The following is a 23,564-nucleotide window of genomic DNA, read 5'->3' as shown; positions in this document are numbered from 1 at the left end:
TTGATGATGTTATGGACTGTATATCTATATGTATATGACTGTAGATGATGAAATCCCCAAATCACCCCATCCACCCCATCCATACTTGTAAATGCCTTTTGGGGATGCTCCTTTTATACCCACTCATGACCAATTAACCTGTTCACCTGTGGAATATTCAAAACAGGTGTTTTTTCCCCAGTCTTTTGTTACCCCTGTCCTAGTTTATATCCTTGACATTCCACTTCCGGGATTGCTCCGGTGCTGCAGGAAATTACGCCTGATGAATGCATTTTCCGTTTCTTTCCGCTTTCTTTGTGTTGGATTTTTAAATTCAGTGGATTTATGAGGACTATGGTTAACTGCTCCTCAGATCTCTACAGGGTAAATCCAGACAGCTAGCTAGACTATCTGTCCAATCTGAGTTTTCTCTCTCACGGCTATTTTGCAGCGGCTCTTTGCGCCGCCCATGAGGATTCTGATTGATCTGAGTTTAAAGAAATGCCATTGAACCTATTCCATTACGTTGACATCACTATGGAGATAATACACGTATATTACATATACACATGAAATACAATGATATGCACAGACTAATTATTCAGAAGTGTGAGAATCGTTGAAAATAAATATTGTTCAGAGCTGCCTTAAAAGAAACATGAAAATGAAAGGAGACAAATGAGTGGAGTGAGTTCTGTGGAGAGTCGAAGGGAGGCGGAGAGGTAGAGAGGGGAGATGAACAAGGAGGTTGACAAATCAACTGGCTTTAGCATATGAGTGATACGTGATATATGAGTAGAGATCATAGAATAGCAGACCACAAGGGAGAAAGAAACACATACTGTAGCTGCTGCGTCAGCTGTGAATGATTTAGGTAGGAGAGCAACAGAAGAGAGACAGAATGAGAGAGTGGCTATTGTGAGGGCTCTTACAGGGCCACAGTGGCCTTGATGGATGAAAACCTGGGAGGAGGAGGCGGAGGAGGAAGACGAGGAGAAGGAGGAGGGGGGGATGAGGCCAGCATTCCTTCTGAATACGACTGCTGAAAGCTCTGCAGCACCTGCAGCCTCCGGTGGGACTACAGGCACTGCCAGGGTTACAGCCACTCAGAGGGGAACAGCCTCTGGGTTCACTCCTCTCCTGGGGAAACAGTGCTCTGCTCTCCTCACTTATCTACTGACAGACTGAGAGCAGAGGAGTGTGCATCAAGAGCCACAATGACAGAGCCAACGTCTAAAAAACAGGGATTTAAAAAGTGTCGCAGTGCCACTTTCAGCATCGATGGCTTCAGCTTCACCATCGGTAAGAGACTGTTTTTTACAGAGTGCTATGATGTGTGAGTGTGTGTGTGTGTGTGTGTGTGTGTGTGTGTGTGTGTGTGTGTGTGTGTGTGTGAGAGAGAGGTTTTGCTTGGTGCTATTGTGTTGCTGAACACATGGTGTTCTTTATTTAAGGCATAATATGTAATGAGTACCTGGTCGCGAACTATAAACACAGCGTTCGAAGTTGGCCCTTTTCCTTTATTTATATTTGCAATGAAGGTGCTCACTCTCCTGGTACATTTTCCATTGTCTGCAGCAAAGTGTCCTTATTCAAATCCGTAACATGACCTTTGATGTCATATGAATGTGAGATCTAGTTGAATGTGAATCAGCCTATATACTGGGGCCCACTAGGTCTGTTGTTTCCTGGCTTGGGGAACCAAACACACACACACACACACACACACACACACACAGTTTTTAAGCGGAGTTTTGAGCCAAAGGTGATCTCCGTGCAGCAAGTGTTTTTAGCTCCAGTAGAAGAACTAATCTCCATTTAAACTAACACGCCCAAACCTCATATCTCATTAACATTCTGGTATACTGGGCATAAACAGGCGGCAGCATGTGTACTCCGCCTGTTGCTGGTAGTTGCCATGGTAATGTTAGTTGGTTTTCTCCGAGAACGAGACGTCATAAATCAGGCGGAGAAACGTTGGCGTCAGTGTCGGTGTTGCCAAAGGTCTCCGTTTGCAGCTGTTGAGACTGCAACACAACCCCGCAGATTCCAAACCAAAACGGGTCAGAAGTGTTTCCAAACGTCTCCGGTTTAGGGGCTCGGAAACTCCAGAGCAGTGTGAATGCGAGTTGTAAACATAGCAAAAGATATTTGTTGTTGAACCAAAATGTAGCAATGTAAATGTAGCCGGAATCTGTGTACGCAGAATTCCGCAGAACTTTCCGCAGAACTTTCCGCAGAACTTTCCGCAGAACTTTCCGCAGAACTTTCCACTTCTCCAAAAGGATGAAGGACATCCACTAGCTCCAGAATCTGCTTCCCCTCTCTAGTTGTGAATACGGTCTCTTTGTTTTTAAGAACTGTGGACAGTTTTAGGTGGTCACAGTTTAGCACTGATTTAAGTTGCCTCAGTGTGGAATTCCAGCATGTGGTAACAGAGGTAGGGATTCCACGCTGTCCAAACTCCTTCTTAGATTTATCCTTGAAAGAGATGCTGATGTTGAGCAAGGAGCCAACTGAAGAGTATGTGCAAAACATTGAAGTTGTGTATGGGTTTTTGCTCTCAAGGAATTATCAAGCCTCTCTTGCTCTTCCACTGTCAGAATTATCAAGGTAATCTTCTTCACCTACCAGTCCTGGAAAACGTGTAGTGAAAGCTTTTTTCATGTTTGCGCCATTGTCACAGATGATGTCAACCTTTTTCCTGATCTCGTACTCTTCACAAATTCTCCCGTCGTCTCCATCGTTTGGTCTAAGGTCATAAAACTCAGTCCCAGTCAGTCTTTTTCCCATCTGGACGTTCAGACAAAATCAAACATGTTTGATATTATCTTAAGTTTAAAGTCTTGGTGGTGAAGTTAAATCATGTGAACATTGTCAACAACCAATGGGTGCTCTCCCTCCAGCACCAAACAGGAAGCAGCAAACGGCTAGAGACAGTGGTGTTTATGGTTGCTATGGCGGCGCACTCAACCCTAAAGAGGGAAAGTTGCAGATTTGAAGTCTGAGTCATCCACGGGAGATAAACACAGACCTCTGGGTCCTGGAGACATTCATCTGCATGTACGGCAGAACAGAAAATCTGCAAACTTTCCCTTTAAGTTACCAGCTAACGCTAGCCATAGCTAACTAGCTTGGTTACATTTTTCTAAACAAATCTAATTTAGTTGTAGTCTTGCAATGTGACCCTGCAAGATCCCCAGTCTTTACATGTTATGACAGTCTTTAACGTTAGATGTGAGATGATTTTCTTCAGATGAAAGTCTGTTCAAGTCTTCTAGTGTACATGGTAGGCATATGCTATTTAAGAGCTCATTTGTCCCTGTTACCATTGGTGTCATTACATCGATTGGTGTGTTTTATTTCCGTATGAATACGGATATTAGTATTAGTACATATGTATATTATGTTGTGTATCCTGTGTATAAACAGCTCTCTTTTATTCTCTGCTAAACAAATCACCCCTCCCCCACCACACACACACACACACACACACACACACACACACACACACACACACACACACACACACACACACACACAGACACACACACACACACACAATAAAGTTTACTTTTCCATAACCTTAACCTCAGAATGCATGTACAACAGAAGGCCATGTCATTCTACAGTGTGTGTGTGTGTGTGTGTGTGTGTGTGTTTACTGACTGCTGTCTCTATGGGAACCAGAAGAGATTGGGAAAAGACTGATATAATTTTGACTAGTGCAACTAAATGTGTGTGTCGTCAGTTGTTAGGGTGCTGAGCTCAGGGAGTCATTATCACTAATGAAGTGGCTGTTCTTTCCGCCTTCTCTGCCTGATTCCATCCCCCAATCACTTACACGCACGCACACACACACACACACACACACACACACACACACCACACAAATGTACATTTATATACTCTTGTTTACATATGTATTCTTTTGTATGCATGTGCAACATCATTTTAGTTACTTAATTGGTTAATCCTAATCTGAATTGGTTGGAGCTATGGTATCCTTTGTGTAAAGTATCACAGAAAAGCATGGCTACTGAATTAACCTGATGAAACATTTTAGGATTTCTAGTTACTACTACTAGTAGTAATAATAGTACTGAGTGCAGCTTTAATTTGTGAATTCAGTCACACATGGTCCTGCACATTCTTCGGGTACTCTGGTTTACGCATTAAACTTTTGCACAGGTTAATGTTGCATAGAGGTATCCTGGAGTAAGGTGACTAAACGTAATGCACTAGTAAAGGTGCCAGTTACCCAACGTCACTGTAACAGGTGCAACAGGAGAGTATGAGGGATGTCAATCAAACACAGTCCATACACTGTAGTCTGTACACACCTGTGGTGCAGAACCATGTCTGTTTGAGGCCTTTAAACATCTGTAAAACAAAAGAAATTCAAATTCTCTTTACAGTTGCAAATGAGGCGGGGGAAAGCAACCGCCATCCACTGGCCCGCTTTGCACGTGAGTTCAACAAAGAACTTCTTTCTATCATTTTTCTATTACAAGTTAATTTAATGTCTGGGGTGGCACATTCACATTAAAACAATGATTTCCTATAAAATCATGGCAACAATCATTAGGCTATTTGAATAGCTTAGTGTCCTATGCAAAAAAGTATGTTTAAAGCCTTTAAGCTGCGGTCTAGGGTCTTCAATATACTGCTATTTTCATGGGGGGCAATTGGATGTGTTCTAAATACTGAGGGGGGGCATGTCCAGACCTATGCCTATGGGTAAAAGAAACATGGAAAAGCAAGCAAAGGATGTTTGTTTGCATGGAAATTGTTCAGGCTCACAGTCCCAGAATGCACTATCCACTGCCGTCACAGCCGCCATTGGCATCACTGAACCCAAAGGAATTCAGATTGACCCGCGCAGCGCCGCGGAGATCCTGGCTGATGAGCTGCCAACACCTGATGCACCCGATGCCATGGAGAAGACTGCTATCAGGTCACACACACGCACGCACATAAAAACAACATGTACAGCTCATACAACTCCTAAAGAAACACAAAGTTATAAACATAAGGCCTTTGTTTTTCCTCAACATTATTTATATATTCTATGTTAATGTGTCCTGTACAGTTGCCATATTAAGTCGTGATGAAGGGAATTGTGTTGTAGCCTAACACCGCCGGGATTAAGAGTAATCAAAGGCACTATAATGGCGTTTTTCCATTACATGATACCTGCTCGTCTCGCCTCGACACACTGTGCATCCGTTTTCCATTGCAGATTTTAGTACTGCCTCAGCATGGCTGATCGTTATATGCCGGCTCGACGCAAACACCAGCACACAAGTATAAACATCAGGCCACTTGAGCTTGTTTTACAGTTCTGTGGAGAGCTTTCGCCGTATACTATGTAAGTGGCCTGATGTTTATACTTGTGCGATGGTGCGTGCGTCGAGCCGTCCATGCTGTGTGTGTACGTAGGCTATGGCGAAAGCTCTGCCTGGAGCCTCCGCAGAACTGTAAAACAAGTGGCGCCGCAGGAAACTGCCTTGACCTAACGCGACACACACACACAGAACGTGGAAGGTGTGTTGTTGTTGCCACAGCCAGAACACACATTTAGTTTCAAAACAGCTGGCTAAACTATTTAAAAATAGCGGGTTTGTTCAGGACACCCCCGTCTGTCGCTTTCACGTCACCTTTTCGGCTCGCCTCAGCTCACTTGGAACCTCGACTGAGGTGGTACTAAAAAAATGACCTGTTAGCAGGTACCAGGTACTTTTTTTCGTAATGGAAAACCAAAAAAGGTGAGTAGAGTCGAGGCGAGTCGAGCAGGTACCACGTAATGGAAAAGCGACTTAAAACTCTACAGCCATGCTAGCAGCTCTGTGGCAGTGTTTTATGCTGAATGCAGAATGCTTATATGCTTACAATGACAATTAGGACAATTTGGATGTTTTTGCAGGTCTAGGTCTATGTTTTAGTTTTTTTCCGATTGCTAAACAACACTGGTCACAACTGAAGCCACATGTGCAAAACTCTAACTACAGTCTGCATTACCAACAGTCACCTGAGCTAAATAGTTCAGTAGTACCTGGACATATTGGTGTCTTTGCTCTTTTACCTGTTCACTGTTTCTCTCGGTACAGTGTATAACTGCTTCATTCTTATTTGGTGTTTCTTTATTTGCAAAAAAAGGCTTTCTAAGGTTTTCTATATATATATATACACACAGTATATGTTCACTAACTAGTCTAAAACAAGACACCTGCTTAGGCTTTCAGCTGAAAATGCAATCAGCAGTGTTTGATAGGCACCGGGCTGAAATCTTTGAATGTGTGGTTAACAGTTTTGACAGCAGTGTGTTAGCATTTGAACAAAGTGCTGTAAATCCAGTGTTGTCCATGTTGTGGTTAAAGTCACGGGGTAAGTGTGTAGAGTTTTGAAAACTGTGTTCAAGCAATGAAAAATGAAATAGAGTTTGGTCCACATGAACTGCTGCTATGCAGACTGTAGTTAACGTTTTGCACATGTGGCTCCAGTTGTGCCCACTGTCATTTAGCAATCGAAAAAAAACTGTAACTAGTGCTATCCGAATGAAGCTTCATTAACCATTAGTTGTGTTTGTCAACTCCATTAGATGGGGCTATTGTTTTACAGAAAAAGGCTCAAGAAATGGCAATTCAGCGTGCTTTTAACCATTTGTTGAACAAAGAGCCATCTAGTGTGTTCAGAAAATAAAGAAAATGCTTCATGAAGCTTCATTTGGCTATCACTAATTTGAACAATGGCGCAGGATTGCCGTTTCTTAAGCAAGAGACGAAAAAGTCAAGACATCCTTAAAGTCATAGGAATCCATCCTCTGTAGACAATAGATGTCTGAGATGTCTACGTTTTAATTCAGTAATTGTTGAGAATTTTTAGTCTAGACCAAAGTGGCGTAATGACCGACAGACGGACATTGTCGTTCCTAGAGCCATGACACTAGAATGGCTAAAAAAGTTTGGTTCAAAGGTGTCTATTTATTTATAAAATCTTTTTTCGCAGGTTGCGATGTCTCATAAAGCAGCTGGAGAGGGGGGAAGCATCTGTGGCAGACCTGAAGAAAAACCTGGAGTACACCGCCTCGGTCCTTGAATCTCTATACAATGAGGAGACTAGGCAAGACGATTTCACCTCAGTTCTGCTTTTATCAAACCACACTTACACCGTACATAGGGTACAAGCGGCTGACATGGGTTTCCATAGGAGGGTGGCTGGCGTCTCCCTTACGATAGGGGGAGAAGCTCAGTCATCCGTGAGGAACTCGGGGTAGAGCCGCTGCTCCTTTGCGTCGAAAGGAGCCAGTTGAGGTGCCCTGGGGGCATCTGTTAAGGATGCATCCAGGCATCTGTTAAGGATGCATCCAGGCACGTCCATCTGGGAGGAGGCCTCGGGGAAGACCCAGGACTAGGTGGATGGATTATATCTCCACCCTGGCCTGGGAACGCCTCGGGATCCCCCCAGTAGGAGCTGGTAAATGTGGCTCAGGAAAGGGAAGTTTGGTGTCCCCTGCTTGAGCTGGTGTCCCCTGCTGGAGCTGCTGCCCCCGCGACCCAACACCGGATAAGCGGACGAAGATGGATGGATGGTTAACTGCTCCTCAGATCTCTGCAGGGTAAATCCAGACAGCTAGCTAGACTGTCTGTCCAATCTGAGTTTTCTCTCGCACAACTAAAACAACTTTTAAAACGTACACGTTACACTAAAATAAGTTCCTTCCCGAGGCTATTTAGCAGAGGCACTGTGGCGCCGTCCGGCACTTAGCGCTGCCCAAGACGACAGTGATTGGTTTAAAAAAATGCCAATGAAGCAGAGCACGTTTTTCTCTGATCCCAGAATGCTGTGTGGATTTACCAGACCTTCCTCCGCGACGCTGTGGAGGAAGGACTGGCAATGCGAGACTACTGTACTGCCAATACGTACAAGCTAATTACAGGTTTTGTGTCGAAAATATTAATCTTCAAACTAGGACCTATAAAAAAAAAAAATATATATATATATATATATATATAAAAAAAATTAAAATATATATATATATTTTCTTTTTTTTTCTTCTTTTTTTTCTTTAGAAGTAGTAGTAGAAGTACAATGATGGTGGTATTACTTAAGTAAAAACACACGTTCCCATAAACTGTACTTAAGTACAGTGCTTGACGATGTGTACTTATGGACTTTCCACCACTGGTTTGGTGTAACAGATTGTTGTTAAATATACACTGATGCAGGCTTCCTACATTAAGGGATAGTGGCGACACTCAGTGGAGCAAGGGCGTAGGCTTGTTTCAACTTTGGGAAGGACACATAATAACTAATAAAGATTAGGACTTATATACTTATATTACACACAAACCATTGCTCACCTAAAGCTCCAAGCAGCTCAGCTCCTCAGTATTTATGACACTCATGACTGCATGAAGATGATTTATGATACAGTTATGTAGAACCTATTGAGGAAACAAACTCAGTCACACTTTAAAAAAAAAAAGTTACTGTGTCAGTTGCCTAGCAACTCTGCTTTCAGGGTTAAACACCAAACATAAAACACAAAATCATGAGTGTGATATGAGTGCTGCATTAATTCGAAGAATGTTGACAAATCCATACCTGTTACAAATAATGAGAAATGTATCTTAACCAAAAAGGAAGGTTTAATCTTTGAATTACACTTAATTGTTCAACTCATTGAACAACAACAAAGGCAGAACAGATAATCAAGACAAAAAACACTTTATTTCCTGATGAAGTTAAATCGTTAATCAATAGCTTTGGAGAGAGTGAATTAAATAAGCAGAGCAACAGCCAATCATTTGTATGTTAACGTAAAGTAACCTGCCGAAATGATACATTGTATGCAGGGCTTCAAATAACCACCCGCCAAATGTGGATAAAAATATAACTTGGCGGGTAACATTGTAAAGTTAGTATCCAGTTTGTCCGGTGATAAGGAAGCAAACAACTCTGCGTCTGTTAGAATCGGCCAGTTGCAGAAACAATGCAACAAGTCAGAAATTTGGGGGGTTTTGTCTTTGGCTTGGAAACATGTTATTTATCTGGCAACACTGCTTGTAGAACTAATCCTACATTTCCAATAAATACTATGTTGTGTCGTACGACTGTTGGGTAAACACCTACTGTGCAGTATCGATTACGAGCTACGCTAAAACGGAGACAAATGGAACGGCGCACAACAAACGAGTAGTTGAAATTAAAGTAACGTTAGTTAGGAAAAAAAACTAAAACAAACATGGCTAGTGGAAAATCTGACGGCTAGTAATTTGAAAAATCTACTACCCATGTTGGCCGGTGATCAAAAAAGTTCATTTAAAGCCCTGATTGTATGAGTTTTTTTGTTCGTTTGTGTGAATGAGCCTCTCCCTGCAGACGGCTGGCAAATCCCGAAGATGAGCTAAGTGACATCCAGTCAGACTCGGTGCCGTCAGAGGTTCGCGACTGGCTGGCTTCCACTTTTACCCGGCAGAGGGGTCTGATGCTGCGCCGTAACGAAGACAAGCCGCGCTTCCGCAGCATCGTCCATGCAGTGCAGGCTGGCATCTTTGTGGAGAGGTTTGATTTTGTTTGGTTTACTTGATGTAACTGATTTAATCATGAATGATTATAAATAAATGTGGTTTTCCCATTAAGCCACTGCTTAATTATTGAATGGTATCCTCAGAAATTAGATTAGTAAAAAAAGTCAATCACAGTTGAAAGTGCAGTTTACATACAGTACATGACAGGGTTTAATCCACATCTAGTGTTTCAAGAGCGTTTAAAATGCAGTGTGCCATCCACACTGAAATGTGATAACAGCAAACCAATTAATTGCTGGTAGCAATCAACAAAACTGCATTTCGTCACCAACCAGTAAGAAGAATGGTTGGTCATTTTGATAAACTTGGCCGACTACTCTGGTAAGTCTCATAAGGATTAAACTCTATTCTGTCATGCAGACTCTCAGAGCGACTGCTTATGATACAACTTGTGATACTAAAGCTGACATTGCCACACACTAGCTAATCGTCAGTACCAGCGATACTAGCGAGTGTAGCATTCAGTGTGTGTTGGCTTGTGTTGACATTGTTTTGTGCTGTGTCTTATATATCTCCTTGACAGGATGTACCGACGAAGCTCCAACATAGCTGGTCTTAATTATCCCCAAAATGTCATCACTGTGCTCAAGGTATTCCTTTGTGTATGTATGTTTGTTTGTGTATGGTGAAAAGCGTGTAATATATTAAAGGGGAACTATTATAAAGCATTTTCAGGTTTATACTTGTATTTTGTGTTTGTACTAGAACTTTAATGTTTAAAAAACATTTTATCTTTCTCATACTGCCCATGGCTGCTGCACCTGTATTCACGCTCTGTAGGAGCGCCTGTCTCTTTAATCCCTCCTTTCTTTAAACCATTAAAATCATTACAGAAAATTCCTTCATATTAACACAGTATATTAGCCCGCATTTCTATGGACTTTTCTAACAGTGTAGCAATTAACAGATGAACGACCATATTGATATTCATGTGCTAATGAAACTTGTTTGTTATGCATTTGTTCTAGCATGTGGACATGTGGTCATTTGATGTGTTTGCACTGAATGATGCTAGTGGAGACCACGCTCTGAAATTTGTCTTCTATGACCTGCTCACCAGATATGGCTTGATCAATCGTTTCAAGGTATGCTAATAAACTCCTATTGCCTTTATCAGTTACTGAAGAATTGTGATTGTGCATGATCTTTATTCCATTTCCAGATATTGTTTGTAATGTGTCAAAGTGGAAACTAGATGGTAATCTCTTTTATTGATTAATGGTAATAAAACTCCTCCTCAGTGGAGTCGAAGAAGAAAAGAGATTAAAGAGCTTGCAGAAGAACGGTTTGATCTTTTGAACTAAGAATGTACAAAATAAGGTTGAACAGCAAGGTCTTCATTCTGTGGAGGTACCTCTGACTTTGTACAGAGCTTACAAATGTGTGCAATGTACTCTCACCTTGGTGACACAAACATTAAATTGATTTTACACAGCAAACTGTTTTTATAGATTTTCAGGAGTACAACTGCATATGTAAAAAAAAATAAAGAGTATGAGCTTGAGGCTACATTAGCCGCTACAAGCATAACACACCTGAATCACCAACTAAGCATGTTAGTGGTCGAGTTGAATTGTGGGTAGTCTATATCGACAACGTTTCATTTACGGGATAGTTCCAGTGCCACTGGAGGTTCTGCCAGATGTCCCTCATTTCAACATGGTATCATGACTTTGCGCAAACATACACACCACTTTCCTAAAGCCAAATGGCATGTTATCTGTACGCATTTTGAGCTATCCACGTGTATGTCTACGCTGTATACAGCGGATGTAAACACACACCACGTGGCAACGCCACGTGGTGTGTGTTCGCGAGAACGTGCCGTGCTATCGCGAGAACAACGTCACACGCGTGTAAAAAAAAGAAAAAAGGTTGGGTTTAGGAACACTAAAAAATGACAAAAACACGACGGTGACTAACTTCACACACTTAGGGAACAATAAACGGTTGGGTTTAGGAAAAGAACATTGGGGAAGGCTTTATTAATAAGGGTTAATGGTTGTTAAACACCACACGCGGGACATGATCCCGGCTCTCCTGGGTGAAAGTCCTGTGTTTGACCCACCCAACACCCAGCACCCAACCACCTCTGTTCTTTCATACTACTCGCTATGGCGATAATTCACACGTAATGTAGGTCAATGGAGGCCAAACGGCGTTGATAAACACGCTAAAAAACGATTATGCGTCTTCATAACACGCAAAAATGGCATACAAATTGGCGTGTCATACATACGCCACTTAGTGAGATCAGTCTGCTCATTTTCGGCCGGATGTCCGTCCCCTTCCTCTTTCTTTGTGTTGTAATTTTAAACTCGGGTAAATTTATGAGGGCGTTTGGTGTTTTTTGCCCCCATAGTCAAGGCGACTTGCAATGGTTATGTTTAGGGTTAAGGTTAGGGTTAGCTGCCTGGAAGGCGACGTTGGAGGCAAAAAACACCATTGAGCATTTATGAGGACTATGGTTAACTGCTTCTCAGATCTCTGCAGGGTAAATCCAGACAGCTAGCTAGACTATCTGTCCAATCTGAGTTTTCTGTTGCACGACTGAAACTACTTTTGAACGTACACGTTCCACCAAAACAAGTTCCTGCCCGAGGCTATTTTGGAGCGGCACCATACGGGTAGCTACGGACGTGGTTTAGGTGTGTGTGATGACCACCACTATTAATTCAAAACAACAATTGCGGACATAGACATATGGTTCGTCAAATCACGTGCCAGGTATTTTTTTAAAGTGCGTGCCCTTTCCCAAACCATGTCCAATGACGGCCTCATACATACATCTGTGTTAACAAACCATCTGGTGCGTCAGGTTAGACAGTTGCTGCCTTGTCCACAAATGCACGTTCTGAAACAATTGAGCATACGCATTTATGATTTTTATTGCAAATGCTTTGCTGCGTAGTTACACGCAACTCCGGTTATAGGAATGCAATGCCTTATCAGTGGAGTACTCATTTACCAGTCTTACTTTATGGACTCCGAAAAGGTCAAATCATTTTGAAGTAATTTAATAATATTCAGAACAAGACTTGTTGTATTTCACCTTTTGTAAGCTTGTGAAGAAACGTCTGGATGCGAAATAATTCATAGTTTTTGCCTACACAACTTGGAATAACCGGATTAAATAATATTAATACTGCAGTTTTGCAATTTGCTTTTTTGCTTCATTGTTGTTTCCTCTATTGCAGGTCCCTATTTCTGCTCTCATATCATTTCTGGACTCGTTGGAGGCGGGTTACAGCAAATACAAGAATCCCTACCACAACTTGATGCATGCTGCTGATGTCACACAAACCATCCATTACCTGCTCCTCAAGACTGGCCTAGTTGTAAGTCTTGGTTTGGGTTAATGATAATAAAGTGCAAACTTTATCAAATGTAAGTGCAGATTTTCTCAGTGAATTCTACCAGCCACTGAGTAGGCAGAGATTTTCATAACTTAAAATTCAAAAACAATTCAACAAGACAGTGTCTCTAAAACTTGGGGCGGTATAAATAGAGTAGTTTAATAGTGATGTCATTAGAGTTATCTCAGCTTGGAGTTAGTGACTATAAATTAATGAAAGCCTGCATGACAAACTAGAGGAGTGAAGTTTGATAGATATGGGTGTTTACCAGGCAGGTAGGGTCTAGTTTATATCGACCTTGTTTCATTTCAGGGATTCAGGGATTTCCATTTCGGGAAATTCCGCCGGATGTCCATCACCTTCCTCTTCCTTTGTGTTGGCGTTCTAAACTCTGGTGGATTTATGAGGACTATGGTTAACTGCTCCTCAGATCTCTGCAGGATAAATCCAGACAGCTACCTAGACTATCTGTCCAACTTGAGTTTTCTGTTGCACGACTAAAACTACTTTGCTCCGTACGGTGCTTTGCGCCGCCGATGACAATTGTGATTGGTTTAAAGAAATGGCAATAAACCAGAGCACGTTTTTCTCCTATCCCGGAATGCTCTATGGACTAGCCAGACCCTCCTTTGCAGCGATGTGGAGTCAGGTCTGGCAATGCGAGACTAGGTAGGGTCTGATGAAAAGACTATCGAGTTGCCTTATGGCAAGCTTGACCCACATTAGGGACTAAAAATCAGTATATCTGGGTTTAAGATACAGGTTTAGGATACTTTTGTTTGTTGTGACTTTCATTTTTACAATGTGGTGTTGTGACAGCAAAGGAAGAACAAAAGGAAGAAAGAACATGAACAAGAGTTGACCTTTTGTTGTTTTTTTCCTTTCCCCCACAGCACTGGCTTACTGAGTTGGAGATCTTTGCCATCATTTTTGCAGCTGCCATCCATGACTTTGAACATACAGGGACCACTAATAACTTCCATATTCAGACCAGGTAATTATCACTCAATGTCATTTTATCATTTAATCACTGCAGTTGCTGAGGACATTGAGGACAGCTTAGAAAAGCTTCATGATTAGAACGTCAAGAGACATGTAGAGGGTAAATGCTAAAAAGTTTCTAATTATTAAGTATTTAACCCAAACCTAACCCAACTATCGCCTTGGGGACCTATTCACTATTTAAACCCAAACCAGCCATCGCCTTGTATATAATATTTTCTTGCATCATCATTTTTCATTCATTACTATTATTATTATTATTTAAATTTTCATTTTAAGCCTTCCAATGAATGTAGCTGTGTGGGATTTGCAGGTCAGACACAGCCATGTTGTACAATGACCGAGCTGTTCTGGAGAACTACCACGTCAGTGCTGCCTATCGCCTTCTGCAGGGTGATGATGAAATGAACATCCTTACTAACCTTTCCAAAGATGACTGGAGGTGAGACAGCCGACGTTGATGTGTCTTTGTTTTTACAGGTGTTTCGTCCTAAGCGCCCAGAGCCCCAGGAGGGGACATGGCGAGAAAAAAAAACTTAATTCATGCCCTCGACTTAATACATTTTCATTTCGAAACAGTTGCGGTTTGAGACCATTTCAAATGGAGGGGCCAGGCTGGGGCCACATGCGATTTTAGGGGTACCAAATATATTAAGCACGCGTTTTACATAGGTCTGGGTGTATAGAAGACTAATATTACACACATAACAATACACACAAGAATACTCATTCAGAGTTAACCTACATTTTATATATCACTGCACATTAATAATATCCCCTCTTTGGGGATAAAGGTGGGGTCAAAAATGTATGAAAATATTTACCACAGTTAGGGGGGGCTAGAGGGGGGGGGTCGAGGCTTATAATTACGGGGGCACTGGCCACCCTTGCCCCCCTAACCCTCACCCAGTCTGATACTGAAATGACAGCTGACAGCAGCAGAAAATGACTTCATATCTTGATCAGAGATTATTTTTCGCAGTTTTGAACGTAAAGGGTGCAATGGTCTCAGCTCGGTTATGTTAAGACACAAAAACTACTTAGTTATGTTTAGAAAAAAGATTGTGGTTTATGCGGATATTGGTGCTCATATTTTTCTTCACCGTGCTTCATGCTTTGCTCCCGTCATAATGAATACGACCAATAGAGGGCCCCGCCACTAGAAACGTGAATATAGGTCATAATTGCTGATTGAACAAACTTCTAGGAGTGATTTTTCCAGTGTTCCAAGTTTTGTGCAGATCAGATGCATGGCCTAGGAGGAGTTCGAAAATTTTGCACATTTTCGCGATTTTGCGGAAAAACTTCTTCATGGAAATGCGTGTGGCCTATATTATGTGCTTCAGCTCGATTCAAGGAATGTGTAAATTTAAGGTTTTTAAATGTGCGATGTGTAATATGTGAGTTTTGCCAAACCGTGTCTACGTTGATTATAGCGCCACCTAGTGGTCCACATGTGTATTTGGTCTTTGAAGCATTGTAAATTTACCCTATTAATTTCAAGTTTTTCACTTTAAAGTAAGAGGCCAATCCAAAAAAATCTTTGCAATAGGCCACACCCATTTTTTGACTATTCAGTATACCATTGTAGGCGTTGCCTCAGAAGTGTCCCTAGTTGGTACCCTCCAAATTATGTAAAAATCGGATGAGCCCTTCATGAGATATAAACTTTTGGCATTTGTAGCGCCCCCTATGGGCCAATCTCAGAGTGTCATGCCAAACGTATATGTAAAGTTTCGCGTTGAAAGTTCCTGATTGCACTTTTGCTAAGCAATTAATCAATTCTGAAGGGAACATGAATGTTCATGGCAATCCATCCAACAGCTGTTGAGATATTTCACTCTCATTGACTCCTTCAGAGAGCTGCGGACACTGGTAGTGGAGATGGTGTTGGCCACGGACATGTCCTGCCACTTCCAGCAAATCAAAGCCATGAAAAGCGTCCTGCAGCAGCCTGAGGCGTGAGTACTGTATTTCACTTCTGAGTCAGAGTCGGTTTTGTTGACATTCACCAAAGTTATAAACCGGCCTCGGGTCCTTCACACATCTCAACACCTTATAATTAACATTATGATTTTTTCAGCAATCACTACAGGGAAAATGTCTGTGGTGTAGCAAGTCAATATCTTTGTAGTGGTGTTATTTTAGCTGAATACAATCTGATTTGACTTGCACTGACTTTTTCCATGAGTTGAGTGAAAATTGTCCTTGCCTGAGAAAAATGATTTGTTGGGCCTCTAAATATACCTTGATTATATGTTTAAACAAATATTACTAATACTAATAATTACTATATCAGTGATTTTACAGTACTTCAAAAGGTCACATTTTATTGAGTATGAATGTGTTACTATGTCATTTTGTATTGTCATTTTTATATGGAAATTTGGACCATATATATATATATTTTATTTTTCAACCTGGATCCTATTTTGTCATGTTTCTGTGTAAGTGACTGATGGGAACAACAATCTTTGACATTGGTCCAGTTTTTTATGCACATTCAATTTACGTCCACTACCGACATGCTCAGATAGCAAGATTGGCAACTGCTACTAGCATGGTGATCCATTTTCAAGCAAGTTCTTACACACTTCCTGAAAACTGATTTTATGAATTTTTGTGTCCAAATAATTAGTCTTTAGGGTTCATTTTTTTAAGCCTTTATTACTTTAAAGAAAAAACTGACTGGGGCGCCTAGGTAGCTCACCCAGTGAGGCATGCGCCCCATGTACAGAGAATTCTTGCCGTAGCAGCAGAGGGTTCAATTCCGACCTGCAGCCCTTTGCTTCATGTCATTCCCCCTCTCTCTCCCCTTTTACGTCCAAGCTGTCCTATCCAATAAATGCCTTAAATTTAATCGTAAAAAAGAAAGAACTGCAGGGTATCACATGATTACATCACATGATTACATTACATTACATTTACATTTACAGCTTACTTTACGCTTCAACCATGTGGGTATAACAACAAAAATTGCAAGAATCATGTAAGAACATCAACTTCATCAAGCTCTTTTTAGGTGTTGGACAGAAGTGTGTTGTGTCATTGACAGCAGCCCAGCAGTGACTAACTGGTTTGTATTTCCAGAATTGACAAACCGAAGGCCTTATCCCTGCTGCTGCACACTGCTGACATCAGCCACCCTGCCAAAAACTGGGACATCCATCACCGCTGGACTACATTGCTGCTGGAGGAGTTCTTCAGACAGGTAGCCACCAAAACCCTTGTCACCAATTTCCTGCTCTACTGGCCTGTTAATCAAGCAATAGTCTATATCAACGAGGTCAGACTTCCTCCGCAGCGCTGTGGAGGAAAGTCTGGCAATGCAAGACTAGTGAACCTGTGACCCTGGGGTGATAGCACATTGTGATGCTGAATTTGTTTTCAGGGTGATAAAGAAGCAGAGCTGGGTCTACCTTTCTCCCCTCTCTGCGACCGCAAATCCACCCTGGTGGCCCAGTCCCAGATTGGTAAGGTATACAAATAACACACAAATACAGTTCATTTATATGTAGTCCTGATGGGTCATAGTGTTTGTGTATCTACTAAATTATGAACAGCGATGTTTAGCAATTGTACAGTTCAGGTTTCAAAATGACAGTACTAGTTTATCCGTTTACTGTGTCCCTTGAGAATTGATCCTGCATTTTGTGGATTCAGTTATGTGACCATAACCATAATTCCAATCTCGGAACCCATCAGCTCTCCGTCTTATGGTAATTTAACCTCTGGAGTCAGCCAATTTTTTGGGTGGTTCATTGTAGCCAGCGGATATCTGGGCTAAGGCGGGCTCTTACGTGTGCCAGGTCGGATTGGCAACTTGGGACGTGAGAATGGAGTTGGAGTTGAGACGAAATCTTTATAAACAGACTTTTTTTAAAAGCTAATAAAAAGCTTAATCTTCATCAGACGATAGCCAACTAGTTCCGAGATTGCATTTCGACCAACGGGGCCTGCCTCTTTTGCTCTCCACACAGACTGTTTACTTGCATGCAACCAAAGCCCACTACAAACATAATTGGTCAATACTACTTAAACGTATCAGCAAAATGAACATCTGCGTGCTCAGACCAATCTAAAATGGCATAACCCACATTTGGGAAACATTAATTTGATGTTTACTTTGTTTTTTTTGGTTTGACCCATGTCATATCCGCTCACATGGCGGGCTCAAACGACGTTTTTTGAACATGTAAACATGTTCTAGTAGAAACCAAAAATACAAGTATGAACCTGCAAATGAGCATAAGAGGTCTCCTTTACATTAGGAGCAACAGTGAGCTTATCTGGAAACAGGAAGGCCTTTTAACAAAAGGGAGGCTTTTGCTAAAATATGATCAACTTTACTAAATTAGAATAATTACGGGAAATGGAAAACACTGAGACATTACTGTCTCAGATGGTTTTTCTCTCATCTCAAGTCAACTACAGATGCAGCCTTAAGGTATCTAATGATCTCCTGGTATTAACAAGAACAAGCAGAAGGTACAAAGTGATCGTTGGAACTGTTTCCCACAGGATTCATTGACTTCATTGTGGAGCCAACATTCACTGTGTTGACGGAAATGACCGAGAAGATTGTGACGCCGCTTATTGAGGAGGCATCTCGCTCTGGATTGTCTGGCTTCAGACGCTCTAGGTGACAAAAAAAAATCTGCATGTTCTGCATGACATTCCTGACACTTGCACACACGTTTTTAGACAATACTGACATTATCCTGAACAAAATACGCAATCGCAAAGTCACTATGTAATTTTGGGCCAGGTATATTATGGACAGGAGTGTCGGACCGGGGGTGGAATTTGGGACTCAGTACCTAGGGCCCTCATGTGAGCAGTTCCCAAAAATATGCTAGAATGAAAAGCTGTGGATGTGGGGAGGGGCCCATAGAGAATTCCTTTCTACACGGCCAGAATTTTGTCTTATTGTGGAACTTTATCATTGATAAAAAAAAAAAATACAGTATCATACCATCTGAATCTGTTGTGTGTATTGCCATGCCCTGCCACTCTATTCCTTATCAATAACATTATTTTCCTGCATGAAAAAGACTGGCTGGACTTAGGGTGTGCCAGTTCATTATTAAAGGCCCTGCACACCCCAGAATCTACACTCAATGGATTTCACTAGTGATGTCCAAATGAAGCTTCATGAACCATTAGTTGTATTTGTTGACCCCACTAAATGGCGCTCTTGTGTGTGTGTGTGTGTGTGTGTGTGTGTGTGTGTGTGTGTGTGTGTCTACACTGTCCACAGTTTCAACAGTATCAGTGGCAGTGGCAGTGATGAAAAGAAGTCCAGTGTGAAGAGTACAGGCTCAGAGGCCAGCTGCTGTCTGACCACAGTGGACTTCAAGAGCTTCAAGTCCACATGGAACCAAGACATTCATCGCAACAGGGAGACATGGAAGGCCCAGGCAGCCAAAGGTAGCTTCCGCACTTACCTCTTAATATCTCTGACTCTTTCCAATATTAGCCTGGGATCGGAGTTTCAAGTTTTTAAGCATGTAAGCTCTGAGTTAGGGCAGGCCTGCCCTATCTCCACAGCGCTGTGGAGTAAAGTCTGGCTACACAAACAGATGCATTCTGGGATAGGTGAAAAATAAACTCTCTGGCTCTGCAAAATAGTCTCTGAAAGGAACTTGTTTTGGCGAAACGTTTGCACCCCGAAAAAGATAATGCCATATACAATATTAAATGAAGTCAACTGTTGACACAATACAGTAATATGAGCTATGTAAATTGCAGGGTAAATCCAGACTATCTGTCCAATCTGAGTTTTCTGTTGCACAACTAAAACTACTTTTGAACGTACAAGTGTTCCACCAAAACAAGTTCCTTACTAAGGCTATTTTGCAGAGGCACCGTGGCGCTGTCCGGAGCTTAGCATCGCCAAAGATGATTGTGATTGGTTTAAAGAAATGCCAATAAACCAGAGCACGTTTTTCTCCCATTCCCAAATGCTGTGTGGACCTTCCCCCGCGGCGCTGTGGAGGAAGGTCTGGCAATGCGAGATTAAACGTACCCTAACTTCTCCTTACGGTTAATTTAGTGCACGCTACATTGAGTGATGGATAAAAGAGCAACAAGAGCAATATTATAGAGAACATTCTACCATTCTAAAGTGTGTGTGTGTGTGTGTGTGTGTGTGTGTGTGCTGGTAGACCTGGAGGAAAAGGGTAAGAAGGCAAAGGAAGGCAGTCAGGAAGAGAAGGACACAGAAGAGGATAAACAGTCACGGGGACCCAACACAGGACAGGAGGAGATGAAAACAGATGTGGAAGGACAGGAGGACGTGCAGAACAGGAGGCAACAGGAGGAGCGAAAGCCTAAAGAGGAGGGGCACAATAATCCCAATGGAGCTGCAGGATCCCCGCTGGTATCAGGCCCAAAGAACACAAACAAGAAGAAGCCTGACGGCCACACAGAGAAGCAGTGGCGGTGGCAGGATGGTACGCATCCCAATGACCTTTTCACTTTCAATCCTGCTGTGATGTGTGAAGGGAACCATTACACACCGTGAACTAGGGCTGCACAATATATCGTTTTTTTCATTGTCATCGTGATATCAACTGGCGCAATGAACACATCGCAAAAGGCTGCGTCAAATCATGAAAGACACTCCGAGATTTTTTGTGTTAGTTGAAAGAAAATATCAGCAGAAAACTGCACTTTAGAACGTCATTCTTTTTTAGTGGGGCTTTTAATTGAATTCAATGTTCAATTTGTTTAGTAAAAGAATGTTGGAAATTATTTCCTTTCAGAATACTGAAAGCAGCAGAAAGGCAGAACTGAGAATACTTTAATGTTTTTATTTATTACAAGTAATATCGTTATCGCGATATTCAACAACGTTATTGCATATTTTCCTCATATTGTGCAGCCCTACTGTGAACATAACTAAGTAAATTAACTCAAGTGCTTTGCTTAGGTACAATTTTAAAAAGGTACCTGTACTTGAGTATTTTACATTTATTCTGATTATACTTCTACTTCACTACATTTACACGATTTTTTTTTTACTTTTAAATTACTAAAATGTATTTGACAGATGTAGTTACTAGTTACTGTGCTGATAAGGATTTCACATGTACAAGTCCATTTTGGTGATACTTTTGTAGTTTTGATCCTGTCCAGTGTTTGGTTAGTGTCGAAAATCCAAAAATAAAAAACTGTGATATTGCTAGTTTTTGTTGCTACCACTGCAATCACAAGCTTTTCACCTTGTGAAGTTGCTTTTTTTTTTAAAGAAACTACTTCCTGGTAGTGATGTCCAAATGAACCATTGGTTGTATTTGTTGACCCCACTAGATGGCGCTCTCTGTAAAAAAAAAAGAAAAAAAAAAGACTCAAGCAATGGCAATTCAGTGTGCCTTCAACCCTTAAAAATATGGTTCATGAAGCTTTATTTGGACATCAATACCCTTTGGCATTGGTAGCAAGTCAGAACACGCTCCGCAGGAAAAAATAATACAATAATAATAAGGAAAAATAATATAATATATATATATATATATATATAATATAATAAATAATAAAAAATAAATAATCTGAGGACTTCTAATGTGGTTTGAACAGTCAAAATGTTATCTGTCTCTAATGCTCCTTGGTTGCATTTACAAGGCTTTGAAACTAAACCTGATAGCTATGTGATCCACCCAAGATGCATGGCTTGTGTATGGGGAATAAACCTGGCTTTTGAGATTTTGTAGATTTTTAGAAAGCTGCACAAGTTGCAAGAAGTTGTTCGAGTTAAAATACAATTTCATATGGCCCCCATTCACACAGACACAGCTCAAAGAATAGAAAGTGATTCCACACTAACTTAGATGTTGCTCTCTCTGCAGGCCCTCAGCCTGACTTCCCTCTGATCCATCACTGCAAGAGACCCAGCTACTCTGCCAGCTCCTTCCGGCGGGTCAGGTCAAAGGTCACTGAGATGCGGCCCATCGATGCCAGGGGGAAAGCCAGGCGACTGCAGTGCATATCCCTGCGTCGCCGAAAGTGACCTTATACAGGGTTTCTGCGGGGGTCTTAAAAAGGCTTAAAAAGTCTAGCATTTGTAAATCAAAATTTTAGGCCTTACATTTGCTGAAGTATTGTGGTATAGGTCTTAAATAATTTTAAACAGGTCTTAATTTTCCTATGTCTATTACTTCTTTCTTTGGCTAGTCCAATTATAATTTTGCTGTATTATGACTACAAACAAGACCAACATGCAACTTATATTGAAGACAATCAGCGTTTGTGTTATTGGCGCCAGTACCACAGACATGAAACCGATTTTATTCTTCAGCTATGGGGAAGTGCAAGTTAGTTGATGCTGTGATAAAGGTCTTAAAAAGTCTTCAATTTGACTGGGTGTAACCTGTACAAACTCTGTTATAGTATAGAGTGTGACATCAGCGTGGTGTCACGTCAATCGTCAGTCTTTGTTTATATTTTGCATATTGTAGGCTGATCTTCTGCTTGATTTAATCTTGTATAGGTAACTGTTGCTGCATCATCACCACCACCTGCTTTTGGTGACATCTCTCCCCTTAATCACTGCCAACTCCTTTGTGTGGAGCAACCACTTCTTTTAAATCTCATCTCAAACTATTAAGTTTTCTTTTGCAAAATACATTTTTATCAATAATTCTTATTTCTATTTTTTTGTTTGATTAATTAAAGGTTCATTGATACAAAAATGTTTTGTGTTATACTATTTAATATTAGTAGGTAGAGGTGACAGAAAGTTGGGTTACACTTTACTTGAAGGTAGCTACATAAGAGTGACATGACACTGTCATGAATGTGTCATAAGCATTATAAACAATGTTTATGACATAACGCTTCTGTCATTAAGTGTCATTCAGTTTTTGTCATGACAAGTTATGGTGAGGGTTAGGGTTAGGGTTCATGTGTCATGACAGTATCATGTTTTCATGACAGTGTCATGTCACTCTTATGTAGATACCTTCAAGTAAAGTGTTACCGAAAGTTGTCATTTCCACGTAAAGGGGAGCTCCACACATTTTGCATATCATCTTTTAACAGGTCTTGGGAAGTACGACTGCATATGTGAAAAAAGTTGAAAACAACCTGGGAGGTGTGGAGTTAGAAAGAAATGAGCTTACCAGGCCTCTGTAGTCCACTCCTCATCTCTGCCAGGCAACATTAGCCACAACTAGTATGACCACCCAAATGTCCGACTGGATGGTCAGTAAAAGAAAAGATGCAGGTGTGCTGAGGCATGGGACTCCAACTAGAAATCAACCAAAACTTTGATGTTGGCAGAAACCAACACTCACTAGTAAAGCAAAGTCCTCTTCTAATAGTGTATATGAGAGCGTTTCAGTAGTGTATATGAGAGCGTTTCAGTAGTGTATATGAGAGCGTTTCAGAAGTGCATATGAAAGCGCTTCAGTAGTGTATATAAGAGCATTTTAGTATTGTATAGAAGAGTGTTTAAGTAGTGCATATAAGAGCCTTTTAGTATGTATATGAAAGTGTTTCAGTAGGGTATATGAGAACATTTCACTAGTGTATATGAGAGCATTTCAATAGTGTGTGAGAGCATTTCATGTGTGTTTGAGGTTTCAGTATATTATGTTAGTGTATAATTTTTCAGTAGTGTATGTGAAAGCCT

The 23,564-nt window shown here is 41.2% G+C and overlaps 1 protein-coding gene across 1 annotated transcript; it reads left to right on the top strand.

Annotated features, from left to right (window-relative positions):
• Positions 1-1,196: 1,196 nt before the first annotated feature.
• pde1ca (phosphodiesterase 1C, calmodulin-dependent a) lies at positions 1,197-21,941 on the top strand. The gene is made up of 17 exons (XM_078280593.1): positions 1,197-1,281; positions 4,398-4,448; positions 4,777-4,936; positions 6,988-7,101; positions 9,364-9,546; positions 10,096-10,162; positions 10,541-10,657; positions 12,770-12,910; positions 13,822-13,922; positions 14,244-14,372; positions 15,790-15,891; positions 17,021-17,141; positions 17,322-17,403; positions 18,452-18,572; positions 19,191-19,360; positions 20,098-20,385; positions 21,781-21,941. Exons 1-17 carry the CDS (start codon positions 1,197-1,199, stop codon positions 21,939-21,941), a joined length of 2,193 nt encoding a protein of 730 aa, XP_078136719.1.
• The last annotated feature ends 1,623 nt before the right edge of the window (positions 21,942-23,564 follow it).

Source organism: Sander vitreus, chromosome 22 (assembly GCF_031162955.1).
Source record: "Sander vitreus isolate 19-12246 chromosome 22, sanVit1, whole genome shotgun sequence".
NCBI lineage: Eukaryota > Metazoa > Chordata > Actinopteri > Perciformes > Percidae > Sander > Sander vitreus.
This window is presented reverse-complemented; position numbering and strand designations above follow the sequence as displayed.